General features: G+C 40.7%; 3 protein-coding genes across 3 annotated transcripts; 2 read left to right on the top strand and 1 right to left on the bottom strand.

Moving 5' to 3' along the window:
* Positions 1-460: 460 nt before the first annotated feature.
* Positions 461-2640, bottom strand: glrx5 (glutaredoxin 5 homolog (S. cerevisiae)). Its single transcript, XM_015032535.1, has 2 exons — positions 2287-2640; positions 461-990 (listed from the first exon to the last, which is right to left on the bottom strand). The coding sequence occupies exons 1-2, from the start codon at positions 2582-2584 to the stop codon at positions 818-820; spliced, it is 471 nt and encodes a 156-aa protein (XP_014888021.1). The 5' UTR covers positions 2585-2640; the 3' UTR covers positions 461-817.
* Positions 2641-2687: 47 nt separating this feature from the next.
* Positions 2688-3853, top strand: prkrip1 (PRKR interacting protein 1). Its single transcript, XM_015032534.1, has one exon. It carries the CDS (start codon positions 3000-3002, stop codon positions 3573-3575), a length of 576 nt encoding a protein of 191 aa, XP_014888020.1. The 5' UTR covers positions 2688-2999; the 3' UTR covers positions 3576-3853.
* Positions 3854-4752: 899 nt separating this feature from the next.
* On the top strand, positions 4753-14162 carry clmnb (calmin b). Its single transcript, XM_015032526.1, has 10 exons — positions 4753-6758; positions 6971-7032; positions 7125-7220; positions 9086-9169; positions 9245-9337; positions 9425-9651; positions 9732-9925; positions 10009-10091; positions 10635-11935; positions 13362-14162. Exons 1-10 carry the CDS (start codon positions 6689-6691, stop codon positions 13489-13491), a joined length of 2340 nt encoding a protein of 779 aa, XP_014888012.1. The 5' UTR covers positions 4753-6688; the 3' UTR covers positions 13492-14162.
* Positions 14163-20820: the final 6658 nt, after the last annotated feature.

The raw sequence follows: 20820 nt of genomic DNA, 5'->3' as shown, positions 1-20820 counted from the left end.
AGGTTTTAAGTGTGTCGACATCATTTTGAACTGAAATCAGTCTGAATTTAGGGAGAACCAAATGTGGAGAAGAGGTAGTCCAGATTTCTGAAGGTAACATGGCAGGAAACCGTGGCGAAGTTGATACAGAACTCTGTTCCTTTAAATGTTACCCAAAGGAATTAACCATTTTGATTTGGCAAAATTAGGTAAAAAACAAAAACAAAAAACAAATAGGAACTTTAAAGCCGATATGATTTGTATTATTTTTGGATCGGTGCAAAAGGCTCTGATTGTAATGCATTAAAAAAAAAAAAAAAAAAAAAATTTTAAAGTGTTTGTTTACGATGCCATATTAAGGACATGATAGAGAGAAAAAAGGAATACATTTTGAGATTAATCTCAGAAATTTTTCAGAAATTTTTTTTTGTGCAAATTTCTGATTTTTGACTTTTCAAATTCAGAAATTTGATGGGGGTTCTTTTAAGACAACTTGTGAGATTGATCTCGGAATTTCTGAGGTTTTTCAGAAAATCAAAGGTTAATCTAGAAAAGCTGCAATTTTCTGAGTTTTTTTCCTAGAAAATGTCCGAGATCAGTCTCAGAATGAGCTTTCTTTCTCAGCTTTTATCTACAATCACCCTAACACGCCGTCGTTTTTATTAGCAGTAAACAGGCTGCATAATGTATTCAATCTACCTGGATAGCTGATTCATCTCTAATCATTGGAAGTGTAGCCAGAGATCAGGAGGAAGTGTGAACCTGATGAATGCGTTTTCTGTCTTCTCATTCCTTTGATGTTTGTTACGCTCTCTCTCCTTTTTTCTCTTTTTCTTTCCTACTTGGATTCCTTCTCGGCGTCCAGCAGAGCCGAGCGGATGCCGAGCTTCTTCAGCTCGTCCACCAGGTCGCCGTTCTGGTGCATCTGGAGCAGGATGTCGCAGCCTCCCACGAACTCGCCGTTGAAGTAGACCTGAGGGATGGTGGGCCAGTTGGAGAACACTTTGACTCCTGTTGTTACGGATCAAAGTCCAGACAGAAACAAGGAGATCAGTCACCAAGGGAACAATGGAGGAAGGAGGTAGGACGCTTCTGAGTCACGACGGAGAGCTTTGGTTAGGATCAAGTTTAAAAATAAAATCTATTACTATTTTTTTTTTTTTTTTGTTATACCAGAACCAATTTTAAACGGGTTCTTTTCTAAAAAATAAAATACAAATGACAGAAAATATCTTCAAAAAGTGACTTTTATTTCAATCATCCCTTCAGTGAGTTGTACAACGGCGTATCAGGGCTAGGCTACAATTTTAACCAGAAAATTGTCTCAAAATTATGATAAAAATATTGTTTGAATGAGGAAGAAAAAGCTTCTAGAGTTATCGATGCGATCAGTTCGTGTGATTCTGAAACTAAATTCGGGACGCTTGTACAATCGTTTCAGTGTCCTCCTACTGACAGGAATTTGATGCTAATTTGTTAAAAGATAAAGTATTTCCTCATTTGTAAGCTAGATGTCGAAGTACAACTTCACAAGATGCTCAAGGTTCCTCATTTTATTTTTATTTTTCATTTTGTGCTGCAGTTCTCATAAAGTTACTACTTCATTCTCCTAATAATACAACTTTATTCTGGTAATATTAAAACTTTATTTTTCTGATATTTGGACGTTGTCGTACAACTGTATCCTTGCAATATAATGAATTTATTCAATCAATTTTTAAAAAAATGAAGGGTGTGATGACACCACTCTGACTTATGGAGGGAAAAAATAATAATCCAGATTTTCCAACAACAGGACTACCCAGTTTGTACAACTAAGTGGACTTTTTGCACTCCGGTCATATTTTTGTTCACTATCCACAGTCATATAATGACATTAGTTGAAATGCCGCTCCGAGAAGAAGAAGCAAGATAATAAAATAAAATAAAATAAAAAGATTGGACACCTGAGAACACAAACCCAGCTGTGAAGTACACAATCTTGGATCGATGCCTCTCTTCTCAACCCTGGTAATTAGATTTTAAAAGCAGTAAAGTCTCTGATCTCATCTCTGGCGGATGGTTTGCTTGGAGCCACACCCTTTGGTGCTGCTGCAGGACGCTGATAAAAACCCAAACGTTTGGAAATACAAAGAGCTGAGAGGCAGAGCTGATCTCAGGGAAATGACAGTCTGGTTAAAATGGACGCAAACGTAACAGAGAGACATTTACAGACTGGCTGAATGATTAAGTAGCTGTGCCTTTAGCTAAACACCTATTAAAGATGCCAACTTGTTGTTCGGACTCAACTTGTCCCAGCTTACTGACCTTCTCTGAGCTCCTGGTCTTCCAGAACGTTGTAGGAAGCGTATTGGTCCACCCCATGCATCCGGAGGATCTGGACCACGGCGTTGCTGAAGCCACACATGGGCTGTGCCGGGGTCCCCTTCATAAACACCACCACCTTGTCCTTCTTCACCATCTCACCAAGGTCCTTCTGGAGGTCCGCCGCCGCGCACAAGAACCGGGCCGAGGCCGCTCGCACAAGTCCGTCAGCTGGCCTGAGTAAGCACGCGGCCGCGCCGGACCGCATACACCTAGCTGTGGATCTAATTAAACTGTTCATAGTGTTTTTTTGCGATGTTTTATCGGTATTGATAAATAAACAGGTCGCACACGTACAAGTTGGGTCCTGTATGAGTGAAACTCACAGGACAACATAGACGTCAAGCTTGATGGGCGGGATCTGGATTTGGATTGGACGGCTTGTAGGACCCTAAAGTTTAATCTGAGCTGCTATTGGCCAAAGCGAACGCCAGTCAGAGCGTAAAATCGCCAACAACGTGGTTTGCGTAAGAAATAATTTTAAATTAACTTTCAAAAAATAAAGTCAACCAGCAGCCATATTTGCATTCGTGTGCTTTGTAATTTATTTGCTAAAAAAAAAGAAATTAAACATATTTTTAAAAAGTCATTCATGGAGCTTTTAATAGCTTCCGGGGTGAAATGGGCAGAACGGAAGAACTCAATAGCAACTAAAGATGGCGGCGCAGACGCATAAAAATAACAAACCGGGGAAATCTGGGGGGAAAGAAGCTCAGCCGCTGATACTCCCCAAGACCCCGGCGGAGGAACAGCGTCTGAAGTTGGAGCGGCTCATGCGGAACCCCGACAAAGTCGCTCCTATCCCGGAGCGGCCGAAGGAGTGGGCCCCGCGAGCGCCGCCGGAGTTCGTCCGGGACGTGATGGGCTCCAGCGCGGGCGCAGGCAGCGGGGAGTTTCACGTCTACCGTCACCTGCGCCGGAGAGAATACCAGCGGCAGGACTTTCTGGACAAAATGGCAGAGAAGCAGGGCAAAGACGTGGACTACCTCAAGAAACTGGGGCAGAACCAACGGGAGGCCGAGGAGCGAACGGCAAAGCGAAGGAAGAAGCGAGAAAAGCTGAAGCTGAAGAAACTGTTGGCAAAGAAGGCTAAGACGGAGGGGAAGGAGAAAAAAGATGAAGACAAGGACTCTGACAGTAGTGGAGAGGAAGAACGGAAGGAGAAGAGTGGGGAAGAAGAGGAAAAAGAGGACGACGCTGAGACCCCGAGCTTCATCATGGGGAGGAAATGAACAACCATATGAAAGTACAGTGGCAGGGGTTAGCCTGGTCTCTATACCCGAAGAGCAAATTGACTCTTAACCATAAATGGTTGATTGAATCAGGAGATGGAGAAACTTATTGACTGGATCCGTTTTACTTTTAAATTCAGAACTTCCTGAGTGGATTTTTAGCCAATCACTTGATTTGGTTTGGACACGTGATCACACTCGCAAAAATGTTAAACTGTTGGGTTTTGTCTAAATTGTGTCCTCATGTTTTGTTTGAATAAAAAACAACTTTAATTCTATGTTTCCATTCTATGTTGCTCTCAAGAAGTGGATGGAGGATTATTCTGTGTGCTGCACACTCTTCTACATTCGAAATGTGCTTTTTTCTTAAGGTTATGACGTCATATCTGTGTGTCTTTGCCGCCTTGTCGATCGGCCCCTGGTGACCTCCATCACCCGTGGGAACAGCAAGGTTGCAGAAAGCATCTCAAAGAATGAAAAGGCGTGGCTTCCGCAGGCTTGGGAGTCCCACGTGCGATGTTCCTTGGACAGACTTCCTGCTTCCCACGGAGGAGGCGGTCCGGCTCAGTGGCCGCCACCTTTCTTGAGGCAGGTAGAGTAAAAACCAGGCAGCTTGATATTGTTTGGGCCAGGGGAAGCTTTTCCTGTCAGACACTGTCCACTGTCACAGTAATAGTTTAATACCCCATCATTACTCTGACTTTAATTCATGTCCAGCATTTTTTCAAAAGGTGTATTTGCTTCAACGTAGAGGTGGAAACTGCTCCACAGTTTAAACAAAGTAAGGTTTGTGTCAGCATCGTTTTGTGGTGCAACTTCCTTTAACTGTGGAAGTTGCACCACAAAACAAACCTGCATTGAGATTTGTTTTGGTCCCAAAGTAATATTGGTGGGGATAAGATTTGAGAGAGTATTTAGAGGATTTCTTGATATACTTGTGATGTGCAGTCATATTCAATAAATCAGAATATAATTACTGATGAGGGTTGTGAGATTAATCATACTTTTTGAATATAACAATCTTTAAGCAAATATATTTACTAAGCTTGGATTTCTGGATTAAAGAAATGCTTTAAAAATGTTTTTGTCAGATGTAAAATTAAGAGAAATAAAAACTAAAACAAAAGCAGTTGTGTTTCACCTATATAATGTAATTAATTTAGTGAATTGAATTACTGAAATTCATGAACTTTTCAATAGTATTCAAAGTTATTGAATATTACAAATTTCTGATTTTACAATGTCAATTTTAAAATCATAGTTATGTATTTTAAAGATGGAAATTTCACCTTTTCCCCCCAAATTTATGAGTTTTTCAACCTAAGATAATGTCCAAATTTTTATATATGAATACATAAGTTAGAAATTAGAGTTTTATTGGTGGAAATGTACTCCTCCATAACCACATTATTATTTTTTCTTTCATCTATAATTACTCAAAGGCTTTGTCATAAATATGACTGCATATACATTGAAATTTTAGATTTTGCCATGTTCACATAAAACACAACAAATGTTTGGTTTGATGTGTTTTAAAACTTTTTTTTTTCCAAAATAAAAAGCCCTTTTTCTCTCCTAACAATAAATAAAATCGATTGCGACCTGTTGCACATGCACTTAATCATGGCATAAATCCAATTATTCTGTTTGGACCACAGATGTTTGTTTGTTAAAGGACTTTACGGAGCAAACAGAATTAGTTTGAGCCTGAGTCAGCCCAGTCAAACACCAAACATGGGTTTCTTTGTGATTCATATTGTGATTCATATGTGTTTTTCTCATGCCAACTGGGAAGATAAGGTAGATTTACACACAGTTAATAGAAACTGAGCATCAATCACGAAAAAAATGTGAATAATTCTCCATAATTATATTTAACTGAGACTGGTGAACCATTCAAACCAATCTTTGCTCCACATTATTAACAAATCCCCTAAATGACTTGTTCCCAGAACTCTTGGGGTTTTGACTTTCAAAACGACCACATCTCGCACAAAACCTCAAGTTGTTAAATACTGCAAACACTTCAATCCAGCACGGACAAAATGAAGACATAACCAGCCTTGTACTATTATTCTTATGATGATGTGAACATTTCAAGTTAAAATAAATTTCTGTGTTAGTTGAGACATCAGTGTGTCAGCCTCCACAGGTCTTTTGTGTATGCTGACTCGTCTCCTCTGTTAGTCAGTGGCACCACTGATTTAGACATAGTTGAATGAAGGAACTCTTCAGTCGTGTCTTTACATGAAACATGAAAAGAGCCAAAAGCACAGCCTTGGGGTATCCCTTTGCTAAGTAACCAATTTTAGGAGCCACTCTTCTAAATCACACCTAAACTGAGATGTCTTGGTAAAAATCATTTTGTCATGAAGAAGTTTTGATACAGCAATAGCAGCTATTTTTAATGGGATTCTTCAGAAAATAATCTCTAAGTGAATCTTTGATTTGTAAAAGTCACATTAGGCTGGTGGTTTCACAACCTGAGAATTAAATGATTGTGTGTTAAATTATTCGATTATTGTTATTATCCAGTTTCCTACTAAAATCTCCAGTAGATAAATGGGTATAGACATCTTCCAGAACTGTTGCTGTTAGCAAAATGCATCAATTCTTCTTTGCATAATTAAATACCCAAGAAATCTGTTTGCTGGCAAATGCACCTTGTTTTTAAGGCGCTTAAAAAATGTCTACGCCCGCTAATTCTGCAGATTGTTTTGAACATGCTCAAACAGAATGTGGTAACTAAAAGGTAATAAATCGGAGATCAAATTGTTGTGCAAGTCTTAATTCCTGGTATGTGATGAAGCACAGTAAAACCAGCTGATTGTATTTTTTGTCCCACGCAAAGATCCAGTGAAATCTGGCAAATGCCGCTACAAATACGACTCTGTGGACCGCTGCCCGCCAATAGCAGGGAGTCTGTGTTGTCTCAGGGGGGAGTTTTGCTCGGTGGAAGGTTTGGGCTTGCTGGAGCAAGCTATGCTGTCTCACTTTGCCTCACCTCAGTCCTTCTTTTTATGAGGAAGTCTCAGAGAAGACTGCGGATATGTTCAGCTCTTGGCACCTCTTCTATCTCCACAATGGATCTTGAGCAAAAAGAGTGACTGAGAATGCAGGACTTACTGGATTCACAGAGCAAAGCAGCAACGGCGATCAATGATCACAATGGGCAGCCTCAAGGTATGATGTGTTTTAGTGATCCTTAAGGTTAGCTAAATACCCTTTAATCAAAAAGGTTACTTGTTGCTATTTTTCAGTAGATTTCATCCATGTTATAGGCTTTGTACCACCTGGTTGCTCTATCACCTGCCATGTTTTCATTGGTTAGAGGTGTCGTCTTCTCAAAGTTGTTTTTTGGAAATGTTTTGTTACGTCTCGCTTCCCCTCTTCAGACAGGAGGAAAGCTACGCAGAAGAGAACTTTCACCAGATGGATGAATGTGTTCTTGCAAAAAGTAAGGCAGGAACCACAAGACTTTCATTTCAAAGCACTTTTTTGCAATAAAAACGATTATCCACAAAAGCATTTGTTTCTGTTTATTTCCAGCGAAATCCTCCCCTTGCAGTCTCCGACCTGTTCACAGACATTCAGGATGGCAGAATGCTCATGGCGCTCCTGGAGGAGCTGTCTGGCTGCAAACTAGTAAGAACTCCCTCATTTTTTCATCTCGAAACCATAAAAAAAACAACAATATTTTGTTGGAATAGAGCAACACAAATTGGGGGTGTATAAAGTCCAATATTTTTGCTTCACTCAGACTGAGTTCACATCTTGCCACTTTCCACTTTAGCTCCAGTTGTATGTTTTAGATGAATTCAATCTTTTCTTTTAGTGTCAAGTCTGTCACAAGCTGTGTCTCCCTTACAAATGTATGCAAAACTTTGTTGATATTCCACTAGTGTTGAAAAAACACAATTTCCCAATTGCTTTGTTTCCATTAAATAAGAAACACAATTAAAGTTACACAGGAATACATTTACTCATGCAATAAGTCATTTTAAAACATGCTGCGCCGTTGTCTTCCCACCCCTTCCTGTTGTCTTCTTTGTCTTTTCTGCCAGTAGTAACATCCGGTTGTTGATCACATGACTCGTGTGACGCAAAAAAAGTGCTTCCATTGTAGTTTTGAGAAATACACAAATTGTGATACAGCTGAAAAACGCGAGTTTATTCAAAATTGACATGTCCATTAAACAAATTTATTGTAATTAGCTCCACCCATCTACTTCTGGCCAGCTTCACTGTCCCTACTGAAGATTAGCATGGCCATATTATGATACGGCCACCAGTATGTTTTAGGTTTTGCTTTAGGGTACAGATGGTGTGTTCAGTACTCTTTCAACTAAACAGAGCATCTCCTGTCACATGTTCACTGCATCCTGTCGTTTGTGGCAAACTCCAATAGCTATGGCTTTCCACCAGCAACTTCTCCTGGTAAGAATCAGCACCTTCTTCTACGCTTCGCTCCGTCCAGAGAGTCTGGACCTTTGGCTATTCAGAAACGACTGCTTACTGGAGACCTGGACTCTGTTGAAATTTGAAATGATTGGATTTGTTTTTCAACAATCACTAACGTTTGACCACATGTACTATGTGAACTCAACCGTGAAGGAAACTACACTGTGAAACTGATAAAAGTGAACGACAACTTTGCCAGCAATAAAATGTCTTAAACATTTCTCTTGCTCCAACTTACATTTCTCAATAGTAGGGCAAACCCAGACTGAACATCTCTGTTCACTTCCCCTGCTGCCATTGCCAAACTACAGCTACAGGCAGAATACAATTCTAAAACAACACAGAAAATCAAAGTCATCGTTTATAACTTCTGTTTGCCGATTGGTCCACTTGAAATTCTACATTTAAATCGAGCTCAATGGGAGAAATCTCAGACGGAGCTTTGAAGGGAGATGAGAATGAAGTTAAAAGACAATGGGCAGGCTACCAGAAACAGCTTTCTTCTTGCCTCTCTTCCATATAATTGTCCATATAATAGTTTCTTCCACTTGAGCTGTGTGTCTCAGCAGCTCCTCCACAGTTACCAAGGGCCTCTTGGCTGCCTCTATGATATATGCCATCCTTTCCTGTCCTGTCAGTTTAATTAGATGAGAATGTCTTCTAACAATACATTGAAAATAAGAAAATGTTCAATTGATTGTCTTATTTTCAGAATATGGACTGATCAGACCTCTGGTGAGATGTTTTAAGCTTGGGATGTTGTATTGTAACATAAAACAATATCCCATCTGCTGTGATCCTTGGTCTTCATGATGCTGTTTGCTCTCTAATAAACGAGGCCTCCGAGGCCTTCACAGAACAGCTGCAGACTATTTCCTAAACGGTTGCACAGGATTTCTTTCAGGGATATCAAAGTAAGGGGGGCCGGATTTGTAAAATCTTAATAAAATACAACAAAGTTTACAGCTCTAATGAGATAAATTGTGTAAGAATTCAAGAGGTTTGGTTACTTTTGTACTTGCCTCTTCACACTGTCACTTCCATGTTAGCTTTACAGGTACAGGTCTTCGTCTCATCGCATTTTCAGACTGAACAACATCTCCAAGGCCCTAGCTTTCCTGGATGACAGACATGTGAGGATTCTCTCATGAGTTCAATACAACCAGGTTCGTTGTAATCCACTCACTGACAGCAGTGTTGTCCCCCAGGTGAAGCTTCTTGGCATCGACGCCTCCGGCATTGCTGATGGCCTCCCTTCTGTTGTTCTCAACCTCGTCTGGAACATTATCCTCCACTTCCAGGTGAGCAATTGAGTACCTTCATTATCCATCTAATATTTTTATGTATACTATAGTTTGTCTCTTGGCCTTTTATGGGAAACTAAACAGGTGAAGAAAGCGACAGGAGGCCTGCAGAGACATTTGTCCTCCAGCCTGTCCTCCTTATCGCTGAGCGCCTACCCTTCCACAAGTGACCTCTCACCTCAAACCAGTGACAATGACAGCTACTCCTGCAACACTCTGCCTAGGAAAGGGAAAAAGGCTGAAAAGGAGCCAAAATACCACAGCAAAGCCATCAAGACTCTCCTGCACTGGGTCCAAAGATGCACGTCAAAGTAAGCCTGTGTCTAAGCTCGAGGAGTGGAAGAAAATTACAATTTTCCACAAATGTTTGAAGATAGTCATGAATTTGCAGGTACGGCGTGGATGTGGATGACTTCGGGGCCAGCTGGAGGAGTGGAATGGCTTTCCTGGCTTTGATTAAGTCCATAAACCCGGACCTGGTTGACCTGAGGGAGAGCTTGTCCAAGGAACCAAAGGAAAATCTCTACCAGGCCTTCATGCTGGCCCATCAGTGTTTGGATGTACCCCCTCTGCTGGAGCCTGAGGGTAAAAAACAGAATGAAGACATCATAAGAAGTCACAATGGTTACCACAGCAACATGAAGAATAGTTTATTTTTTTCCTTACAGACGTGGCGTGCGCCTCGCCGGACGAGCAGTCCATCATAACATACGTGTCGATGTTCCTGGGGGATCATTCGGTCACAGATGAGGTCGGCGCAGTTTGACACTTAGAGAAATACACTTGCCTTGAACATCTACCTTTCCTTTTATTAGAAAAGCTGATTCTCCACACACATATATTTCATAAGGAACAGCCTAATATAACACCATAAGACTACCACCAATCACCTTTATCCAAATTTGTAGTAATAGAAAGGGCAAGGTAATTTTTGGATCGGGTATATTCTAAGAAAAATGGTATTTAGTCATTATAGAACATTATTCATTTCTAGGGAACTGTAGGATATTCTTAAAAACCATTAAAAAAAACCTTTTTTTTCTTTTTAGTTTGAGGAAGCTAGGCCTGGAATCTCCCCAAAATTTTCCAACCTATTCTTTGTTCCTTCAGAAGTTGAATTCATTGTGAAATCCTCTATTCAGTCATCTTATCCAAGCCACAGAACAATAATAAAAATAAAAATCCATCATTGTACATTTTGAGTCATTATCACATGACTCAAAATGTGCTTTTACATCAAATAATCATAAGCATTTCCAAACATGCTAAAATGTGACTTTGCTTCATCTTACAGGATCACATGGCACAGTTTGAGTTTCCCGAGATTCCCAACGTTGCGTCTCTGGAACCAGTCGGCCTTGGACAAATGCTGGCCGATGACCCAGAAGCCCGAGCTCTGCTCAGAACCTTTGAGAAAAGCGATGAGCAACGACTGTGGAGACAATGGTCCAGGAAATCTTCAGAGACTTCCAGAGCCCACAACTCCAACATGAGTGGAAGCCCTGAAACTTCCTTTCCTTTTACTCAAAGAGCGTTAGAGCCACCAAGTCCACTGGAAGCAGGCATAGCCAACCAGGATATCCGATTGTGGATGGATAAGAGTTTGGATCGAGGCTACGGTAAGAGAAGCCTTGTTTCCCAGAGCTCCGAAGAAGGAATCTACAGCTTGTCGGCATTGGATTCAGACGAAGAGGAAGCCTACAGCTACATCCTGGATCTGAATAAAGATGTTTTCCGACCAAGTAATCCATCGAAAAGACAAGTACCAAAAGTAGAAGAGGAAACAGCCGAGGAGATGGAGGAAGAGTCGAAACATCTGGAAGTGCTAGGGATGTTTAACGGAGGCAGACATAAACAAGAAGGAGATCTCAGGGCAAACAGGAAGTTGGATTTGGACAAGATCAAAAGTAGCCTTAGAGAGACGACAAACAACAGGGCTGTGTTTGACTTGGAGCCAAAGGCCCAGAGAGGAACAAACAGAGACACTTACACTGAGAAAGAAAGCAACGAAAGGATGAAGAGTGATGGTAAAGAGAAAGATGAGTTTGACTATGTTCAAGATGGTGGAGTAAAAGCAAATGTTTTTGAAGTTGCAAGTTGGAAATATGCTGAGAAAGGAGGAGCAGAGCTCTCTGGAAATTTGGGATTTGCAAGAGAGAGAACAGTGGGGGAAGATTTTGGAAGATTAAAGGAAGGGCAGGATCTAAAGGAACGGAGTGAGACAGAGGAAACTCGTGTCGAGAAGAAAGACACAGGAAGTCAGAAACGTGTGAAATTACAAAGTTTCAATGATAAAACAGCAGGAAAAATGTCCTCAGAAGATGCTGGTTTTAACATCCTGAATGCAAATGGGGCTACAATTAGGAACACGGGCTGTGGAGCTGAAGTGAAAATGAAGGAAGCTGGTCATCTAATGAAATCATCTGATTACGGGTTTGTTCAAACAGAAGACTGGAGGAAACAGGAACCTATGATCAGCAGGCTCAAGGATCTGAAAGCAGATCAGAGAACTACCACCGAAAGCCTTCCTGATGACATCCATGAGGGCGATAACAGTCGGACTGTGGCCTGCAGGGCGTCTTCTCAGTCATTATGGTACTGATTCATCATTGCACACACACTTAACCTCTTGATAATTCCTAATCTCCCTTATGCCTGATCAAAAGTCTGAATTCCGACCCTCTGCAGGGGTAAATCTTTGTGATTACATGAGAAATTATTGTAGTCTGAATATAAAACACCTCAAAGCGACAAGGTAACTGGTGTTAAATTTCACAGAGCTCTTAAGCAAAGAGAACAGAGACAACAAAACATGCTGAGGAGAAAGTTGGAGTCATGGTGTTTCCAAAGGGTTGTGTCTGCAGACGGTATAACAGCAGTGTAGACCACATCAGAGAAAACGCCAAGGAATGTAACAATGACAGCTTTGACAAGAATGATTTAGGAATAACTTGGAATTCTCATAACAACGTACAACAAACAAGTTGCTTAAAAATGCTTAATGTTCAATCAGGCCCTGGTCCCTTATCCCACTTGTATCGTTTTAGCTTTGCTTGCTTTGTTTTTATCTGGTACAACAAGTTGTTGTCCGCCGTAGAATGTTGCATCAATTTCTATTTGCCAGGAAGACGTTTTGCAGTCTAACAATGGTAACAAAAGAAGTGAACAAAGCCATTCAGTACATGTTGGCCACACTTCCAAATATTGAGCAATTAAAGTCAGACCAAGAGGAATGTATAACACTTTGTTGCCTTAGCCCTACTTACTCTCCACATGGTTGGTTACAGGAACAAGCAATTTCTGGTAAGTTTCTCATCCAGCTGGCACATTGGGTAAAATCAGACCCAGCCATTTGAAACGTCAGCACAGTCCACACCTCCAGCGAGCAATCGTTTCTCAATAGCCAAGAGTTTAGACCCCCTGTATGAAGCAAAGCATAGAAGAAGGGGCGAGGCTAGGCTGGAATAAGAAGTCTTTTTTTTATATACAAAAAAATTTTTTTGGCTAGCACTAATGGCTTTTTCCATTTTTCTCACAGTATGTAGACAGGAAGGAGGCATAGAGAAGTGGGGAAGACATGCGGCAAAGGTACTTAAGTTGGGAATTGAACCCAGGGCAACCTTGGGGAGGACTATGGCCTCTGCATACGGAGCTCTACCCACTATGCCACGCAGTGACCCTGAGAAAAGGCTTTAAGAGAAGAATATGGCACAAAATTAAATCATAGATGTGACTACAGGATTTCCTTTTGACCATTTAGCTCCATAAATCAAAAAAAGAGAAATACAGTGGCTCAGGCACATGGTAATGGAATCGTTTGTTGAATGGAAATGGAAGTAGAAAGGGACGCACTGGGTCAAAATGTGGGGATGAGACAGCAAAGGGGAAAATTGTCCTCTCAACTGCTCACTCATCCAAACCAGGCATTCGGTCCCGTTTTGTGTTCTTTCTCTGAATGCAATACATGAAATGAAACATAAAAAGCCCTAATGGAGCTCTCCTGTGTTTATCTGCATTCCAGGAACAACGGCGGACTCAGTCTTCAGTCTATAGCAGCCTGCTGTAACTCAACCCCATTAGAGCTGGAGGTCCTGCTGCTCCTGTGGATCTCACTCTACTGCTACCTCATCCTGCCTCAGACGTACCTCTGAGTCAACTTGGCTGTACATCCTCTCATCAAAAACATGCTTAATTAGACCAGTTTCCTCTAATGGGGCAAACAGAGACTCTATGGCTGGCCTGGCTTTTCTTCCGGTTCATTCAATTTCCTTCAAGGTCACATTGGAGGATTAGATTTGCAGCTTTTGCCAGCAGGTTTAACACAGTCTTAGTTGTGGTAATCATTTCCAATTATCTGTGTTCTCAAAGTGATTGCTGCTGCTTAAATGACCAGAACATCGTTTATGTTAGGGGTGGAGGGGGATTTTTCCTGGAAAAAATGAATTCTCTCAGATGTAGTTGACATAACTCACCACATGGTGGCATCGCAGCATTACAGGAGCTGCGCATTAACGCCGGAGCTTTTGGTTGTCTGCTGAGAATCCAACATGACCTGCTGTTTAGTTCCAACCCTGAGATTATATTGATAATATTTAACGAGGCAATTAGTAAAATAAACGTTGTTTTTGTCTGCATAACTAAATAGTCATTTAAACCTTTAATCAACCACATTATCTTCCTATAGAGATCCTAATTTATAACATGGGGCGTGTAGGCGGAAATGTATCGGCACTCATGTTGTAAAAAGCTGTGCAGTAATTTATTTGTAATGCAGTAGTGGGACAGTTATTTGTACCTCTAATAATAAATGAGGAGAACGGTTCTTTGTTTGATGAACAATGAATGCCTAAATGGTTCATAGGCATCTGAAATTGGCATGTTTCCATCTGAAGTTAGAAGTTTATCAGAAATATCCACATAAATCTGTTTGTGGAGAACATCAAGAGATCCAACTCAGCTCTGCATCTCTCCGTTGCTGAGGCAGCATCTTAAATAGATGAGCTACTCGCCTAGATTTGTCACCATGTTGAAATAATATAATACATCTAGGACTCTTCATGCATACCAGTTTTTATTGGAGTTGCTAACAGGAGATAATGACATTTTTTAACAAGGCAATTTAAACTCTGTTTTTCCTCTGAGATCCTCTGTCATAATGCTTCGTCTCTTATGTTGTGATGGAAACAGGTTAGGTAACTTCAAAGGCACAGAGGCCGGATGAAAACGGATCCACCCGCTCTGAACACATCAGCATATTTGCCTCTATTTATCAAGTTTTACCTTTTTAGCTCACAAACAAACAAAAACACAAGCTTTTTCTTCTTACTGCAACATTACAACTGAAAAAAAATCCCACTAAATTTAAGATATTTTTAAGTTTCACTTTATGCTTTCAGGTATGATGTGAGATTAACTGAGTTTGTTTTTTTTCGTCATATCAAAATTTGCGTATTTCGCAAAAACAGTTACGGAAACAGTGCTTTAGCATGACATGAGTCACATGGTCAACAACCAGACGTTACTACTGGTGGAAAAGATGAAGACAGCAGGAAGTAGATGGAGAATGATGGCTCAGCATGTTTTTTAATGACTTAAGCTTATTCACGTGGGATTTTAACTGCATTTCTTGTTAAATGGAAACACCATAATTGTGAGATTGTATTGTTTTAACAAAATAATATTGACAAAGTTTTGCGCACATTTGTAATAGAAACACAGCTAGAAATAACTATTCCTCTTAGACTATGGACCGGTGTCCCTCGCGGCTTTTCACACATCTGTACCAGGAGTGACAACAAACTTGTCTCCAAATTCAAGTCTGGAAAGATTTTTTTTTTCTTAAACCAGAGAAGCGGCATTCAAACCCGTTTACAGTTTCTGTTTGAATGTCACTGTATGTGTGCAGGGAAACTTCACAAAAAGAAAGGTATGCACCGGTTGCATAAGAGTTCAAAATCCATGTTGACCAGAATGTGAGAGAGGAATGGCTATGCTCTGTCCTTAGAATCCACCTGATGCACATTATTTGTTGGTGAAATTCTAAGAAACTAAAAACAGGCTCCCACTGTTTGCTCAGAGCTCAACCCAAAGGTCAAACGCTGAGCTCTGGAGATCAATATGCTTTCAGCACAACAGCCGCCCCCGCACCGAGCCCTCACCACTTCTCCAAAGCAGGAGCGCGGCCTGTCTTCTGCCTAATCAGGCCGGGATGGCAAGAGGAGAAGCCAAGATGTCTGTCACATGTAGGTTAGCCTGTATCACAGTGCTGGGATTGCTAAACATCTCCTCAGAACACAGATGAGCTCTGCCAAACACTGGGAAGCTCCTCAGGATGCCGGTACGAAGGGATATGAAGGCCAAACTGAAGAATCAGCTGAACACATCAGCGCTGAACACAGCCTTAGCCTTTGGGCCGTACCAAGACCTGGCCACTAGAAGTGCTATGGAGCAGCAGAACATCCTGTTTTCACTGTTGGGTTTGGTGTCAGCTCTGACTCTGCTGTGCCGCTTCTCTGGGCCTGAGAGTCTGGGACAAGACATGGAGGGCCTGGGGCTCATTGCCAATGATAGCATGGAGGCCACCATAGCGGCACTCGCAGATCTGCAACACAACCGTGCTTTTGGAGAGGGAACCGGTGAAGATGGTGTCCAGAAGGGACAATCTGAGGCTGCGGCAAACAATTCTGATGTAAATGATAGACCAAGGAGGAGGAGAGGAACTGAGGATGACTCTCACTCTAGGGGTCAGTTGTGATCATGGAGCGACCTTCATGTTGATGGAAAACCCTCACTAAACTTTGAAGGGTTTTTTTTTTTTTTATCTCGGCTGCAGCATCCCAGACAACCTGCCATGAACATCAGCTTTAAGACACTGATTTAAGATCTGCAACACTCAGACAAGCTTAGGGTCAACAGTTTTATGTGTTTTAAAGATAGCCACTTGTCCTGTAGGGATGATGGTTCTGGTCAAACTGTTCAACGCAGGTCCTGCACACATGGAGAGGAGCGCAAAAATATTTTTTGTAGGAAATTAAGAAATCATGTGAATTCAACACTATACAAAATTATGAGGAGGAATAAACTGAAAAATTCTGACATCAATATCTGAAATTTTCTAGAAAAAACAGGAACATTTCTGAGTTTCGAAAGTTGATATTTGACTTTTGGAAATTCTCAGAAATGTTTTTTGGCATTTTTTTTTTTTTTTTTTCTAAGGGGTGTCAAACTCCAGTCCTCAAGGGCCTCTGTCCTGCAACTTTTATATGTGCCTCTGCTGCACCACACCTGAAAAGAATAATTAGGTCATTAGCAAGGCTCAGGAGAACAGATCTACACAGGGAGGAGGTAATTAAGCCATTTCATTCCACTGTTTTTTACCTGTGGCACATCTAAACACTGTAGGACAGCGGCCCTTGAGGACTGGAGTTTGACACCCCCTTAATGATGTAATAGTAAGTATGCCGGGCCAGTCGGTGGCGTCGTAACACTGCCAGAGAACGACACAAAAAACGGCGACTTGTTCGTTTTTTTTTCGGCACTGGTGGCCTTCATTTGACAATAATCCCACAGGAATGGGTCAGAGAGAGAGAAGCGGCAAAGGAACCGGGAGTAGAACGGGGAACTGCCGCTACAAAGTCTGAACACGGGACTCCTGCTCTAACCATTGCGCTACCCGACTACCCGCCATGTTTATTAGTGAGAGTGAGGCGCGCGCACAAGGGATAAGAAGAGAGATTGAACTTTGACGTCATGGTTTTAAAAAAGAGGCGGCTGCATGTACACACCGAAACATGAAGTGTGTTTCTAGAACCCAGTTTTTTAAATGATTGTTTCTGGTCTCTCAAGATGACAAAAAAAAAAACTTAATAAATACACCTATAATCATCTCCGGGGGGACAGCACTTCAGTAAATCAGAATACATAGATGACATAAATTTATACCCACAAAGTGATATATTTTAAATGATTATAGCATACAGATAGTAACATTTTAACATAGAAATGTTATGTTGTGCGATGGTCTGTGAGATGTAGGAAAGAGTGCTGACTTGACATGCATGTCTGTGTCAATGACACTCAATGACACTTACTAAGAGGTCACTGCCAGAGAAACTGGCTTGTTGCAGAGACCTCAATCTAGATCATTTTGCCTGACAATAAATTATTCCAGAGGTTATTGCAGAAGTTATTGCGATAAACAATAATATTGTTGTTTTGAGAGAATTTTAACTAACATAATGGTAATAGCAAAAATAATAATGCAAGAGCACAATGTAAAAGATCAATCAGTAAGCCTTAAATTCTAATGAATATTTAACACTGGAACTAGAAGACATTTTAAATATCCAAAATAAATAAACAAAACAATAAATGAAATCAAATTTGAAGACTTTGTAAACAAAATTGATCTTCAACAAAAGGGCTAGTTGACACCAAAGCACCAGACTGAAGACTTTTACCATCCAGTTTTTGGTAGAAAGAGCGAGAGAAAAAAGAAATAAACGACAAATTATGCCAATGGAAATGATTGCGTTTGTTTTAATCTATCATGTGAATTAATTTATTTGTTGATTATTGTGACAGGCCTACTTATATCCATATTTATGTAAAGTTTAGTGGAAGGATAAAGTGTGGGATAAAAAAAATCCAATGAGCATCCTTAAAAAGACAGAGAAGCAAAACTTAGTCAGGAGTTTGAAGAGTTTTACAGGATTACAATTTGACAAACACCACAAATAGACTCATTCAGGACATGTGTTACAGTGGCCACATTCGTTCGACAAACAAGCATAACCTAAAATCTGGTGGAAAATTTCTCAATACCTGCCTATGCCTCTGGTACTGTATGGAACATGGGCCCACATTTCTGTCTTAAAAGTGTTTTTTTTTTTTTTTCAAATTTCCTGAGAATGTTTTGAGTTGTTTTTTTATTAGCTGTAAACCAGAATAATCAGAAGGGAAAAAAAAGTTGATCACTCTGTTTGTAATAAATATACATACGAGTTTCACTTCAATCATAATTTGGATACGGATTACATAATGTTTAGTCAGTACCATAATACATCTTTATTGCATCTGTGTCAAAGAACAAAGACCAACAGAGCATCTGCTTTCTCATTAGCTCTTGTTTTTATATCCTTCTATAACAGTTGGTGCTCATAAATCTATGCAGCAGGAGGTTTTTTTTATAGGTGTGCAACTTCTGTCTTTGCCATTTTACTGTCATATTTCATTCATAACATGCTCTTCTCATTAATTAACCATAAATCAGGTCGGCAGCTTTTTGAACACCACCACACGGTGCCGCAGAGCCTCCACCTCAACTCCACAGTCTCTGTGGAGGCTGCCATGATGTTCCTGGACGTCCAAGGTGATGATGCTGTACGACACCAACTGCTTGGCCACCATGGTGTGGCTGGCCTTCAGGGGCCACTTTTGGTTTGTATGTAACACTGCAGATCTTTTGGGGTATTTATTTGAAACTTATTGCAATAAATGGTAATCTTGTTATTTTGAAACTCTTTTCAAGTGATGAAATAATAATGACACAATAATGCAAGTACACCCTCTCAGAGATGTACTTGCTAGAAATGTTTGCTAATTCCTAGCAAACATTGAACACTGTAATTGGAAGACATTTTAAATATTAAAAATAAATCAACAAATCATCTGAAACAACATATACAATGGATACTGAAGTCTTGTTGTTTTCTTTTTTTTTTTTTTTTTAAAGGGTTAGTTTAGTCAGGTTTACCCATTATTCTTTGCAAATTATCTTCAGACACTATCCATTAGTCAAATCTGATCTAAAGTGTCTATGAAGATCACTTCTCATGTCTTGCCACCGATTCTCGATTACATTAAGATCTAGGCTATGTTGGAATCTTGTAACTGCAAGTGAAACTGATGGGACGACCTACTTTCTGATTTATTCAGCTAATAATTATCTGGGTCACCTGGGGGGGCATTCATAAAGCATAAAGATGTCACTTCCAAATTGCCATATGGAAAATAAATAAATAAAATGATATCAACAGTACTGTACATAGCCCTGACCTGGCAGAACACTTTGGATTCCACAGCCTTGATCCCGATATACACGCACAATTCAGAACGGGAGAATTGGTGCTCCAAAGTTCTGTCTTTAAAGCACAGATTTCTGCTTTAAAGACAGAACTTGGTGTTCCAATCCTCTTTATTTACTCATAGAAGACAAGAAACACTAGCTTTAGTTTCATATGTAAAGCTTTTGGTGAGCGTAATATTTCCATTGCTGCTGGTAAAGCTATTTTACCTGCTGTAACAATAAACATGAGTCCATTCATCCCAACCGTTTAAGCAGGTGCCCAAAATTTCTCTGTTCTCTTCAGTCTTCAGCAGCCAGTTTGCCTTTTTGCCCCCTGATGAATGAAGCCGAGAACGTTCTAAATGAGCGCTAATTACTCATCCCTCTACACGGGCCTGTTAAAGCCATCAGTAGCTCTCTCAAGACCTCTGCCGGCGGGTCCATTAACGCGCTGATTGCTGTTTTCACAGGAGGGCAGAAATCCGTTTCCCAAAGTTTCAGCTGAGAAAATCCTACAGATTGGAGAGCATCCTAAGAGACGCTGGTGTTCCTTGAACACCGCCAACTCCTCCAGCGCACGGGAGAGGAGGAAGCTGGAACTCTATGAGGTTCAGAAGAGTTCAGAGTGAGATATCGCTTGAAAAACAATCGGTGGAAGAGTCCAGATCTGGAGAGAGGGGGAGATGGACGGACGTCCCACTGGACTTCTCCGTCCCCCAGAGGATCGCTTTCAACAACGCTTTCGTCTTCGTCGTCTACGATCACCTGACCATACTCATGTTGCTCATTGACTGGAATACCGATACCACAGAAAACATCTAGATATGAAGAAAGTAGGGGTGCACCAAATTATCAGCACCTATTTCCTTAATTTTGGGAGATCGGTGATCGGCCGATAATTACAGGTGAAGCCGATATTATCTACCTCAGCAAAGGTCTAAAAATCGACCACTGTCCTCTTCTGCTCTGCCATGAGGGAGCTTTGACTGACAGACCAGGTCATGTCTGCATGTTCGCAATTAACAATAGTCACCACACTGTTTCCAACTAAAGCAACTGTCTTGCTGTATTTTTGCAACATTTTAGACAAAAAAAAAAAAATCGGCATCGGCCGATAAAGAACGGTAATCAGTGATCGGTTCTCCCCTGGAAGAAAGTGTTCTCTCTCTTCTGTCTCTTCTGTTCATTGTGCCATATTTACCTACAAAACAAGAAAGCTTTGGGTTTAACTTTTTCTTCCTCCCCCCCGCAGCAGTGTTGCACTTCATAAGAGGAGAAAGTTACATTTCCAGAGAGTTCAGAGAAGTGAGTGCATATTGATTTTCAAACATTATGAGATGATTCACGGTTTATTCTCCCATTTTCGCAAAAATGATGAAAAGACATTCAAATGACTGCAATTTATCCCTGTGAC

The sequence above is a fragment of the Poecilia latipinna genome, unplaced genomic scaffold, assembly GCF_001443285.1.
Source record: "Poecilia latipinna isolate Pla-1442-1.1 unplaced genomic scaffold, P_latipinna-1.0 Scaffold244, whole genome shotgun sequence".
NCBI lineage: Eukaryota > Metazoa > Chordata > Actinopteri > Cyprinodontiformes > Poeciliidae > Poecilia > Poecilia latipinna.
The sequence above is the reverse complement of the archived record's forward strand: the minus strand, read 5'-3'. Positions and strand labels throughout refer to the sequence as shown.

Bases quoted from the DNA above. Each gene is read 5' to 3' on its own strand.
- glrx5 (XM_015032535.1), bottom strand. From the start codon at position 2,584: ATGAACAGTTTAATTAGATCCACAGCTAGGTGTATGCGGTCCGGCGCG. The intron at 991-2,286 runs GTCAGTAAGCTG...CCGTAACAACAG, and splicing joins AGACCAGGAGCTCAGAGAAG to GAGTCAAAGTGTTCTCCAAC.
- prkrip1 (XM_015032534.1), top strand. From the start codon at position 3,000: ATGGCGGCGCAGACGCATAAAAATAACAAACCGGGGAAATCTGGGGGG.
- clmnb (XM_015032526.1), top strand. From the start codon at position 6,689: ATGCAGGACTTACTGGATTCACAGAGCAAAGCAGCAACGGCGATCAAT. The intron at 9,170-9,244 runs GTGAGGATTCTC...GTTGTCCCCCAG, and splicing joins CTTTCCTGGATGACAGACAT to GTGAAGCTTCTTGGCATCGA. The intron at 9,652-9,731 runs GTAAGCCTGTGT...ATGAATTTGCAG, and splicing joins GTCCAAAGATGCACGTCAAA to GTACGGCGTGGATGTGGATG.